The following is a 12,805-nucleotide window of genomic DNA, read 5'->3' on the forward strand; positions in this document are numbered from 1 at the left end:
ATTCCTGGAATGCTTAAACGACAAGAGACCTGCGCACACACCTCCAACCTCAGCTGACCTTGTTCCTCGGATTTACTTTCCTGAAGGAGGTGAATAAGGTTCAACAACCCTTGAAGAAGTCTGTTATTAAAGAAAAGCCCACGCCTACATCTTTCTACTTCAATGAGCCAACCAACCAGTGAACTAATATCACCCTATCTGGAATGAAATGCACAAGTCAGATGCTGGAAAATAAAGACACACATGTCTAATACTGGAAACCCAAGAGTTAGTGACATCACAGCACGCTGACTTATACAATGTAACGTCATAATGTCATGATGTACAGTAAAATATTACGTCCATAGTAATGGCACAAAGTTACTATGTGATTGTCCTTATGAAATCCTTCTCCCACTTCCTTTGCCCCACTTTGGAAAGAATAAAAGTAAATGAAGACACCCTGAACAAAAACCACATCGTAAAACTTAGGACCAAACGAAATAAGAAATGACCACTTTAATTCATTTACAGTGGTACAAAATTTAGGACTTTATAAATATTTATAGTATTGAAGCTATAATTCAAGAGTATATAAGACAAGAGAATTAATGTATTTATTTTTTTCAAAAGCTTTAAAATTTTTTCTTAAAACTTTTTATGTTACAAGAAAAGTACTTCTTCTTAACTATTTTTTTAAATGAGGATATTGAAAAAAATTCCCCTTTCCTCACAAATTCTACTTCCTAGAGATGATCATGGAGATGTTATGTTTACTCTTCCAGATTTTTCTCTGTGCTCCCCCTCCACATACATACATATGTATCTTGCAGCTATTATATATGGCATATACATATTTTTTTTCCCAAAAATAGTATCAGGCTATATTGCTGTATTCACTTAATAACATGCTGTGGACTTCTCTTCACATCAGTACATGCCATCATTTGGCTGAAGACTATGACACTCTATGAATTTACCAAATGTATTAACTCATTTACCCTACAACACTGACACTCACAGGACATTGTCTAGGGCTGTGGATGCAGACCAACTCCTACCCATGCACAGCCAGAATACTTAACGGTTAAGAGCACGGATTCTGGAGCCAAACTGCCAAGGTTTAAATTCCAACTATGCTATTTTACAGCTGTGTGTCCTTGGGTAAGTTACTTAACCCCTCTGTGTCTCAGTGTCCTCTGCTTTGAAAATATGGATAATGATAATGTCTATTTCATAAAGTTGTTATGCAGATTTAAAGAGTTGGTATATGTACAGCACTTAGAACAGTGCCTGGTGTCAGTACATCTACGTAAGTGTTAGCTCTGATTATTTTTCTGGCGGGGTGGGAAGACAGGTAATAAACAAGTAGATTAAGTAAGTGGTGATACGAAAGAATAATGGAGAGACACTAGATTGGATACTCAAAGAAGGCCTCTGGGGATGGGGTAACATTGGAGCTGAGACCTGAAAGATGAGTAATCCCCTACTGATAAACATTTACATATTTAATGAAGAAGAAAATAAAATCTCTACTAATGACTTATAGGTCAGAGTATTGTAGCAAGAACTGACGATCAAAAAGAAGGGACAAAAAATTCGAAGTAGTAGAGAAAATAAAAAAGAATCCTAAACATTTAAGTGAGAAGTCTCTCTGGCAACAGAAGAGGGTGGGCACACAGGTCCCACAAACCTGGACCCTGTGCTGGAGAACAAGGAGCATCTGCGCCTTTGCCTCAGACGCCCTTTCAATTCTTCTGGCGACCCCTGGTGGACAGTTCCTGAACTTGGACCCCACTCCTGCCTCAGCATTTGTTCCAGAATGAACGGCCCAGAAGGAGGCGGGTTACCTATTCTGTTTGTGAGAATCCTGATAGAAAGAAATTTCACAGTTTCTCACATTAGCGCATTCCATTGCTCATTCACAATGATGGTGAAAAAATCTACTGCATGTCTTAACAGCCTGTCATTCGAAGTAAAGGAAACTCATTGAAACTATACTAGTACCAAATCCCTTCTGCCCTATTGCTGCCCAGATGGATATGCTCCCCTCGGACAGCATCACCCTATGCTCTGGGTCTTCCTCCTCACCCTCATGTTCCATCAAACCATACCGCCCAGGCCCTCCTTTGCTTTAGAGATGCAGATGGAGAATAGAGACAACCTTCTTCTCAGGCTGTTTGCACGCCCCTGAAACGGTAAGTTAATACATTGGATGGTGGTGGGGGCGGGGGCGGCGGCTAAAGACTTGCCAAGTTCTGTACTCTCTAGTAACATGGTTGTGTTTTATACAGAGAACTTCACCGGAGTACCTGGGGAATTTTAAGGTGTCTCAGCAAGTGTGAGGGCAATGTTTTGAACCAGGAAGTCAGTGGAAGCGGATAGGCATCTGCTAATCCCCGAAGCTGGGTACATACCTCTAGCTACCCCTCTCTTCTCATTCCCAATAAGGAATACCACACTCGGTAAGAAAAGTCAGCAACTAAACCACTAACAGATCCAAATCAATGGTACTGCTCAAGATGAGACGTGCAATTAGTAAACTAATTAAGGCCCTCTGCACACTTCTGTATGCAGAGGCTGATCGTTTGCTTGGTTTAAGTAATATGTTCTGTCTTAATTGAAGTCATTAGTACCTCGAGCAAATGTCTTTAAATTCCCTCAAGTATGTTTGAATGGACTTCCATTTTGCCATACAGATCCCAGTTCAGCTGATACTTCAGCTGCTACACTAACGATGTTGATCAAGGCAGAGGTTTTTATTTAAAGCAATTAGTTTAGTGACTAGAATTGTTAAATAGGTACATAATAAAATTTTAATTCTACACATACATTCCCAACACATACATACAACCTGCTAAAGACATTCTGTGTTTTTTAAAGGAATTTTACTTGTCGTGGTTGGTGTTGACCATTCCCTAAATCTGTTGCCACTGCACTATCATATGGAAAATTAATTTTTTTTTTTGTTTTGAGCCCTCCTTACATCATTCCCAGGCTCCCCTGGACTCTCATCAAGCTTTGACTTGTCTCATCAAGCTTACACCCCACCTGAATCCTCCCTACCTCTCTCCCTCCTAACCTTTCTCTCCCATTCCTTCATGAGAGAGTTGTGGCTTCTCTGTTTGTGCCTCCTGCCAGTTGTACTGTGGAAGGAATAGGGAGGTGGGGGTGAGAAGGGATAGAGAAGAGGCTTTACCTTTCCTTCTTGATGAAAAAGAAAGAAATGGCCGAAAAAGTTAATTACTTTCTTACCCATGTTCAATTTTCATTTCCCAGAGGAAATCAGGCCCACAAAGCTTTCTGCAAGTTCACATATATCTATGGGTGGAGTGATCTATAACTTATAATTTTTAGCTACTTTCTTTTTGTTTTGTCTCATATACCCTCTATTCTTCCAGATCCCCAATGCCATTAAGTACATGGCAAAGAGAAGATAAATAGGAGAAGCCTGAAGAAGCCAATTATCCATTGTATTCAAATCTCCAATGTTGCATTGCTAGTGGATTTGTAGTCACTGGTGGTAGATATACTTTAAGACATATTTTAAGAAATCTGTCTCACTCACAACCCCTTCTCCAAGAACTGACCCTCCATTCATCCATGGAGCAGGCCCACTAGCCATGTATGTATCACCTGACCCTCAGCCTAGCTGATTGGACCAAGGAAGAACATCTGAACCAAACTGGGCCAATCACAGGTGCTCGTTAATCTCTGTTGGTTGCATGATGCAAGGACACGTAAAATTGGCCAAGTACCTGGAGAAGCAAAGCATGTTCACGTGAAGAGAAAATAGCAAAGCACAGATGAGCGAGCCCATGGTCTGAGACAGAATAGGGCTGAGACAGAAAGACTGCTCTGGCTTCTGAGGCCTTTCCACTTCCTCATTCCTGAACCAGACCACACTTCTGGCCCTTGGTGCCTCCAAGCAGGAGAGAGATTTAGAATGGGTAGCAATATTAATTAAGGTCCAATCAGCAGACAGAAACCACAGAGTAATTTTAAATGTTTAATTAATTAATTTTTCCACCTGGAAACATTCACCTTTAATTCTGTTACAAGTTCCAGTGTTTACTCTGGCCCCGGTCAGCCGTGGGTATCCCAGACACCCCTGGGCAAAAGTGAAGATGGAATACCAGATGCTCTCTGTGAGCCACATCCTCAGTGTTGGACAAAGACCAGTATGCAGGCCAGGCGTCCCTGTCTGCCAAGAAACAGGGAAATTTTAATATAAAGAAATGGTCAAGACCTCATTGGAGAAGGTACAGTTGTGGCCTGCTGGGTGGCTGAGAAGTTCACTGGGTTGCCTGACCCAAAGCTGGCCAACAACCCCTGGGTAAGTAGGAAAGCCCTCCAGGAACAGGTGGCTGTAGCTGGCAGGCAGGCACAGAGAGAGTCATGATGCCGGGAGCCCCCTGGCCTGAAGGGTGGCACACAGCCTGGGGTACATGGTATCTCCAGGGTGCAAATGGCCAAGGCTGGTTAGAGGGCTGCAGAGAGAGTAGGGCTGTTGGGGACCTGCTCACTGGCAAGGCCTGTCATGCATGGTGTCTGTGTTGGGAAGGCCACAGCCAGACAGTCACCTGGACAGAGCCAGGGCTATCATCTTGCTGAAGGTCTTGGTGGTCTGGTGCACAGCTAAGGCAGAGTGCCATGGGACGTTCACTTGCACACACTGCTGGGCAGCAGGCCAAGAAAAAGCTGAAGGCAGGACCCAGGAACAGGAAGAGAAGCCAACTTCCTCCTGCTATGTCCCTCCAGCGCCCTCTACTGACAAAGCTTAGTATCGTGCTCACTGAGGAGCAGAGATGCTTACAGCTCCATTATAGCAAAGCAGGTAAGAGGGTGGAATTGGAGTTGAGAGGCAGAAAACTAAAACTAAAAAAAATAGTTGGCATAGTAGTCACAACTCTCCAGGTTACTATCCCCTAGGTTAGGGAATATATGCTAGTTGTCACAAGATATCACAGCCACAGCCCAAAAGTACAAGAAGCTGTATTAGTATACTGTATGACATCTCTCCAAAACTTAATGGCTTAGGACAACAATAATAATTTATTATCTCTCAGGACTTCTGTGGCTCAGGAATGTGAGGGTTTCTGGGTGGGCAGTTCTGACTCAGGGTCTCTGATAGGGTTGTAGTCAAGATACCAGCCAGAGCTGCAGTCATCAGAAGGCTTCCCTGGGGCTAGCTGAAGGTTGGTGCCAAGGTTGGTGCCACCTGGAGGGTGGACAGTAGAGGCCTTACCTCCTCTCCACCTGGGCTCATCCCTGTGGGTGCTTGAATGTCCTCCCAACATGGCATCTAGCTTTCCTCAGAATGAGGGATCCAAGAGACCAGGCACAAGAAACATTGCCCTTTATACGATCTGGCCTTGGAAGTCAAACATCACCATTTCTGCTGTCATGTATTAGTCACAGAGGCTAATCTCGATTCAGTATGGGAGGGGACCACCCACAGGCACATATACCAGGAGATGAGGATCATAGGGGACTATCTTGGATGCTTTTATACCTTAGGTAGCACATTGAGGCATGTCTTGTAGGCAAGCTGACTTAAACCATAGAACCACAGAAAGTAACACTGGGCTGGAAACTTCGCAATCAACTAGATTTAACATCTTTATTTCTATATGAGAAAACTGAGGCCCAGAGCTACACGGCCAGGAATTGCAGCCTTGGAAGTAGAATCCCTATAATCTGACTTCTAGTTCTCCTTTCCCAAATTCAAGCCCTCTGACCGGCTGCATTGGGATCACTGTAGAACTTGCTGGAAATACTGATCCCGGGCCTCTCTCCAGAGCAGAATCTCTGTGGGGTGGAGCTGGACAATGAGCTGGGAGGTCTACCATATTTTTAAAGCTCTCCAGGTATTTCTAATGAGCAGCGGCACGTGTGGAATCCCTGTCCTCTGCCACATTGACTCTGTTACCGAAGTTCAGACATTCAGAAGAGGGGGTGTGCGTGGCACCATGCTGAGGTCCAGTGGGGCCTGATCCATGCTTTCCCTGCAGGACAAGCTGTCCTGCTGGCTCCCAAGTACGCTTTGGGATGTGCTCTTCTACTGCCAGAAAGAACGCTCTCTGTGTTGGACCAGGAGCATGAGAGCAGTTCCACTTCCCCTTCGCTGGATTGTTAGTTCAAGGACACTGTGTTGAACTGACCCCATGCTGTCTGACTTCCTCAGTCTGCTTAAGCAGGGTCCAGCCTGCAGGGTCCTGAGAGTGAGCCCTCCTCATATGTTGCCCCCCAGTGCCTCCCACATCTCACCCCCTCCCAGCCCTGCTGACTCCTCAAGATGATGCTGGCCTTTCACAGACACCAAATAGATGCTCGGATTCCAGGAATCCCGGCCATTCCCCTTGGCCAGAGGACCAAGATGGGGTCCTCAGTAAGGGCCTAGGCCTAACTCTAATCGTCTCAGGTTTGGGTTTCCTGGCATTTCAGATAACTGATCTGCAGGTTTTGCCTGAATATGTCCAACAAATTACCTATGTTCCTATATCTACAAGACAAAATCAAATACTAGGTATCTTTTTCCAATGAGAAGGTTGCTAAATTTAAAAAATAATAATCTATATGTCTTTTTATCTTCTTAACTATGAAAAAAAATCCCATTTTCATTTAGTAATCTCCTGAGCCAGTAGCAATTAATCCATGTTCTTGGCTGGTGTTCAAGTCCTTCTGATTTAAAATTTTCCCCTCTATTTCCTGTCTTTTTTAGTCTCCCAAATCATGACTGATTTAGTTCTCTACATTTTTTGTGTTAATAACAGAAAAACTAATAACAATAATGATAATCATAGTGAAATAATAGCAGCTATACTTACTATACATTAGGCATCACTCTTACAACGTGACCGTATTATTGCTTCTGTCTCAAAACCATTGCCAAGTAGGCATTTTGGTTCCCATTCAAAACAAGGAAACCAATGCTCAGAGACATTAAGAAATGTGCCCAAGGTCGCATGTGGCATAAACCGTGGAGCCGAGATTTCTACCCAAGCCCGGCTCACTCAAGAGACTATCCTTTTAACCACCGCACTCTAGTGCCTTCCGTGACTGGTGTTCTCAGGCTCTAACACGTGCTGGTCAGAATCAAAGATTTCTGAGCCAGAGGCCTCGTTTTAAAGCCCAGTTCTGCCAATTTCTAGGTGGATAACTTGGGGCTGATTATTTAATGTGTCATCCCTCTCATCTATAAAATGAGGATGATAATTCCTTCCTCATGGGGCTCCTGTAAGGATTACATAAGAAAATGCACAGTGCTTAGCACGCAGTCAATGCTCAGTTAATGATAGCTACTATAAATGCTACATTTTTGTTGGCTTCATCATACTTTTTATCTCATGAAAAATGCCTGCCCCTTCTCTTGCAGATTGTATTCTCACTGCACACCAGTTTCAAGTTCTGGAATTCATTACGCACTGATTTTTATACAATAACAGGAAAACAAAATTCGAGGAACAGCGTCCCTCCAAAATACTCAGAGGATATTACAAGTGTGGCATCCTTCCTGGATCTCTTATTTTCTCTACCTTCAGTTTTTTAAAGGGGTCATTTCTCTCCTGATGACAATATCAGCTGCTTCCCTGTGACAGGCAACGAACTAATATTTCTTCCAAATCAAAGAGACTCTTCCCCATCTCCGTGACCACTGCTTCTCCTTGTCACATGCTTTATCTCCTTCACCCAAACTGGTCTCTTTCCATAATGTACACCCGGAAGGCTCCGATATCTGGCTCTGCATGTGGGCTTCCCGGGAAGAGGTCTTGGAGCAATCTATCCTGGCTGCCACGTGGTGACACCGTCTGAGGGTACCGTCTTTTCATCTCTGCCCCTTTTTCCCTTGAAGGTTCATCTATCGCTTCCAATAGGACACTGTGTACATAAAGACCTTCTTTCATTTTGTGGCAGCCTCATGTTCGTGTCTTCTGGGATCATTTTAGGATGCGTTTATGGACATAATCTGGTCAGGGGCCGCACAGCTAGGTTTTCATTTAATTGAGGGAAGAAAAAAACCAAAATCCAACAGCCCAGCCATTGTTTAATGCAGGGGGGATTTCAGACCTCAGTCTGGCAACTGGTGGAGTGTGCAGAACCTAAACTCCTTTCCCCGAACAGCTTTATAGTTCTCGTGCATCATCTGCACGCTAGATGTAGACGTTTATCTGCTCAGAGGTGACCTGAGAAAGAAAAAACTGGGTTTTTGCTTTGTTTCCATCTGATTACTTCTCTCGCTGTTAATTCCTGTTTTTAAAAATCAAGATTATTACTAGAGAAGACAGTAGAGGGAATTTAATAAGGAACTTGCTGGTATCATAAACAGGTAACAAAGCAGAAAAGAAAGTAAGGACTCAGGTTTCTGTGGCTGGGGTGGAGGAGGAGCAAAGGGCGAGGAAGATGGCAGGGAGGCTGAGCCCTACCAGGTCTCAGAGAAGCCCAGGCAGGAGTAGGAAAGTCCACCGCTGTGGGTTGCGCTGACATCTTTAGCCCCCCATCATCATTCTAACCCTCAACATGGGACAACACACCACCTCCATCTGCATTTGGCTGCTCTAGGCATTTCCTTCTGGTAAAAGGAGTGTGGGTCACTTCAGGGCCAGAAGCTTCAGAGCAAAGGGCAGTGGCACATAGGCTGGAGTGATGGTTTCGCAAGGCGTAACTCTGCTACTTGCTGGCCTCTCCAAGTTCACAACTCAGAATCTCTGCAGGGAGTCAGAGATAATTCTTATATATAATATAATGTGAGCATCACTGAGAGAGAACATCCTGAGAATCACTAACCTAGGCAAATGTTCGAGTATCCATTTTGTGCAGAATAATGGCTCCCCAAAGATGGCTGTGCCCTAATCCCCGGAACCTGTGCATATGTTAGGTTGCAGGGCAGATGGAATTAAGGTTGCTAATCAACTTGGCCTTCAAATAAGGAGATTATCCTGGATTATCTGGGTGGGCCCAATATAACCACAAAGGTCCTTTTAGAAGAGGGAGGCAGAAGACAAGAGTCAGAGGAAGCACCGTGACTATGGAGAACAGCAGAATGAGGCCCTGTGAGAAGGATTCAATCAGCCTCTGCAGGTTTTGAAGACAGGAGGAAGGAGCCATGAGCCAAGGAATTTGAGCAGCCTCTAGGAATTGCAAAAGGCAACTCGACAGATTCTCCCTTAAAGCCTTGCTGACACCTTGATTTTGTGTCCGACTTCTGGCCTGTAGAACTGTGAAATAACAAAAATTGTGTTGTTTGAAGACGTGAAGTTTGTGGCTATTTGTTATAGCAACAATAGAAAACTAATGGCAAGAGGTCACTGGGAAAGGACTGCAATCAATGATATTGATAGATGTGACATAAAAAATGCACATAACCAGAATGGTTTCTGAAAGGCATAAAGTTTAAGAGATTTTTGAAACACAAGAAAAATTCCACCTGTTAGGATGGGGTCATATTTCTAGGCTTAATTTATATCAAGTCTCCTTGAGACAGTTGTCTGGATATTTTCCTGTTTGCTTCTGAAGGTCCATTATCCCTCCTCCACCCGGCTCTGCGCCCTGGTGGGCAGACTTCCCTGGACTGGACTACCAGACTCCTCGCCCCCTGGCTTCCAGAAGGTTCCACCAATGGGAGGCAGCTGTGGGAGACTGGTGGGCACTCATGCTCAGGTGCTGACCTTGTACCACCCTGGTGGTGAGCGTCTCCTTCAGCTGCGTGCTCTGGGCACCTCGCTTGCCTCACTCAGCAGCAACAGCAAGGAAGAAACAGAAACACTCTCTAGGGTCCAGGAGGGCCTTCTGGAGAAGGTGACAGTCTGAAGACTACTGTGAGCCCAACGAAAAAGTATCTGGAATCCTTCACCCTTTCTGACGGGCCCCACTCCACAACAGACTACTTTACGGTGAACTACGTCAGAGGCCATGTAGCTGGGAAAGCAGGAATGAAAAGTCAAGAAAATACAACCCAACAGTACCAATAGAAACAATTTAACCCGAAAACTACCCCAGATTAAGCAATGTACCGAGCTATTATACATGCAACACCACTATATGCAAATCACATGCAAATATAAACACCACCCTCCATAGGGATAGCTTTTTGTTTGCTTTCTCTGGCTGCTAAAGCAAATTCAATTTGGAGAATAAAAATAGAAAATTACTCTGTGGTGGGATAAAATTTGTTTATGCATCTCAGCACTTCTACTGATGATACCACCCTCACCTCCTCCCCCCTCCCCACAAAGGCACCCCTAAGCTTAAAGTATCTTGTTCATGCAGAATTGTGTGATCTGGGAGTGACCTAAATAGGATTGAAGTACAAAGACATGCCCACTTGTGTCTTAGGGACCTGAGAAGGTGATGACCCCTCCTCCAGGAAGCCACCCTAGATCACCAAACCTCCCACCTCTCCTCTAAAGGCCCACAGAGTCTGAGTTCAGTTCCTTCTCTCCTGTGTCCCCACAGCACAGTATATGCTCAATTCATGGGTACTGAGTGCATGAAGGAGTCCGCAGACTGGGGGTCCATGCAAGACCACGGCTGACCAGATTTGCACCAGCTTAGACATGAACTACCTGCCAACTCCAGCAACCTCCCCACTCCTTACCCTCCTCCAGCTCCTCCCCCGACCCATCCCTGTCCCATGTATTTTTAGAAAAAAACAACAAAAAGATAGGAAGAAGACTATGGCAGGAAGAAGGTGGTAGTATTCATATTCCAAGTAAGGCTACGAGGAATTTAAAAGTGAGACACCCTTCCCCCTTTAAACATTTGTTTCCTGCTCATAAACAGGAACACCACACAGAGTCACTAGCACTTATTTTTAGAAAAATCTTTTTTTTTTCCCCAAAAACCCTGTAGGTCTGTAGGCTATCGTTTCTAGCCTCGAGCGGCACAGCCAGGTCTTGCGCACAGCCAGCTGGGCGCCTTCGCAGCCTACCTGAGCCGGAAAGAACCAGAAGAAGAGGTTGCTGTTGTAAGTCTTGTTCACCGTGAGGTAGCCAGCGTAACTCTTCACATTCTGTCCTGGGAAAGGACTCACCAAACTCGATTCTTTCCCTGGTGGGGGAAAAAAATTTACCCAAGGATTAGAGCAAAATACCATGTGAGCCATCTCAGTCTCGGGAGGGCTTCTCCCAGGGGCCAGATCCGGGCCGGAGCGATCAGGAAGGCTACAAGGAGTTGGCGTGAAAGGTAGTTACTGCGGCGAATTCTAGTCTGCCCGCCCCGCCGATCCCACGCACTCCACACTGACCAGTTAGCCAAGGGCAAGGGGAAACTTTAAGCCTTTGTTGGGGGGGTCCCCAAATATATCTTATAAGCTGTAATAAGGTTTTTTAGAAAAGAAGAAAACAAATCACTCATCACACCTTGTGTAAACTGAGGTGTTCATATTGGGCCACGTGGAAAGGGGCAGGATAAAGTCACCTGACCCCAAAGAAGGGGGGTCTAAGAGAGTCGATGCAGCTAAGAAGCTCTCAGTCCTGGGGAGGCCCGTGTCCTTCACACTCTCATTTTTATGAAGGCAAAAATCCTGCCACGTCCGTGAAGGGGAGTGGACCAAAACATGTGGCGAGTGGGGGTGACTAGGGACGGCGGGGAGAGGCAGGCGGTGAGACCGGGGGTGGCCTCGTGGCTACTCAGGAGGAGCCAAACAGGACAACTGAACAGTTGTAGAGGGCAGAGGTCCTGGCCTTGTTATGGCAGCAGAGGGACAGGCACGGGAAGAATGTTCAGACAGCTGAGGACACCCAGGAGTAAAGAATACTAAACGGAGCTGACACAAGGCCACTGTGCCAAGGGCCTTCATTATACAGGAGGTGTTAAGTGTTTTGCCCACTTTACAGATGAGAAAACTGAAGCACAGAGAGGGTAAGTAACTTGCCCGAGGTCACACAGCCAGTGGAGGAGAGCTGGGATTTAAACCCAGCAGTCCATTGCAGAGTGTGTTCCTTCCCCCACCCTGCTACAGGGCTTCTCAACTCTAGAGTTAGTCAGTGCCTGCAGGCAGCAGGGAGTGGGGAGGGAAGTAGGGATTAGGAACAGAGTGGAGAAGGAACTGAAAACAGGGAGCAAGCCGTGGTGGGGAAGTAGAAGGGAAGTTTAGGTGAAGGAGAAGAATCCTTTCTCGGTGATAAAGAACGTGCCCCCAGTAATGACTATTCACTCATGAAAAGCGATTTAAGTCTGAGACATACTAAGTCTGAGCCACATTAAGTTAGTAGGTAAAGAAGCTCAATCCTTCACGTGCCAGCAACGGAAACCGGAGTGTGAATTGTTAGCGTCTCTTCCCAACTCGGCATTGGCATCGAAGGACACCATTAATAGGGTAAAATGAGCCATGGTGAGAGTATTTGCTGCAAATCAGGGCCCTGACCCCAGGGCTGGTTGTTAAACTTTCACCAGCACACCACTGCTTTAGGGCTACAAGTCACTCTTTTTAAATGGGCACGCCTCCTAAGAGGGGAAGCTCTCACGTCCTCATGCAATTCCTTTCCACTAGTACTTTGCTGATCCTAGCGCTACTACTGACTAGCCTGTGACCCTCTGGGAGAGCGTTTAATCCCCCTGTGCCTCAGTTTCTCCTCTGTGAAAGATGGACTCCTTTATGGGATAGTCCACCCAGAACGAAAGAGTCCCCATGTGCAAAACCTGTGAAAAGAAGCTGGCGTGTAGGCAGCTCAGCTGCTATCATCGTCTGGGAAATGCATCTACTGATTAGGAACAGGCAGCACCTGGGAGCAGAGGAGGTGGCAGGACAAAGGCAAGTACTCAGTGGGTGGTTTCCTGAGGCTCCTGCTGGGTTGGCACAATAGGAAGAGCCTGAATTGCTATC

The 12,805-nt window shown here is 45.5% G+C and overlaps 1 protein-coding gene across 1 annotated transcript in view; it reads right to left on the reverse strand.

The window, feature by feature from the left end:
• CPVL (carboxypeptidase, vitellogenic-like) overlaps window positions 1–12,805 on the reverse strand; it is a 138,679-nt gene that overhangs the window by 97,383 nt on the left and 28,491 nt on the right. The window contains exon 3 of the mRNA XM_012640677.1: window positions 10,910–11,028. Coding sequence (XP_012496131.1) covers window positions 10,910–11,028 — 119 coding nt within the window. The remainder of the gene's footprint in view (window positions 1–10,909; window positions 11,029–12,805) is intronic.

This window comes from Propithecus coquereli, unplaced genomic scaffold (genome assembly GCF_000956105.1).
Source record: "Propithecus coquereli isolate 6110/MARCELLA unplaced genomic scaffold, Pcoq_1.0 Scaffold156, whole genome shotgun sequence".
NCBI lineage: Eukaryota > Metazoa > Chordata > Mammalia > Primates > Indriidae > Propithecus > Propithecus coquereli.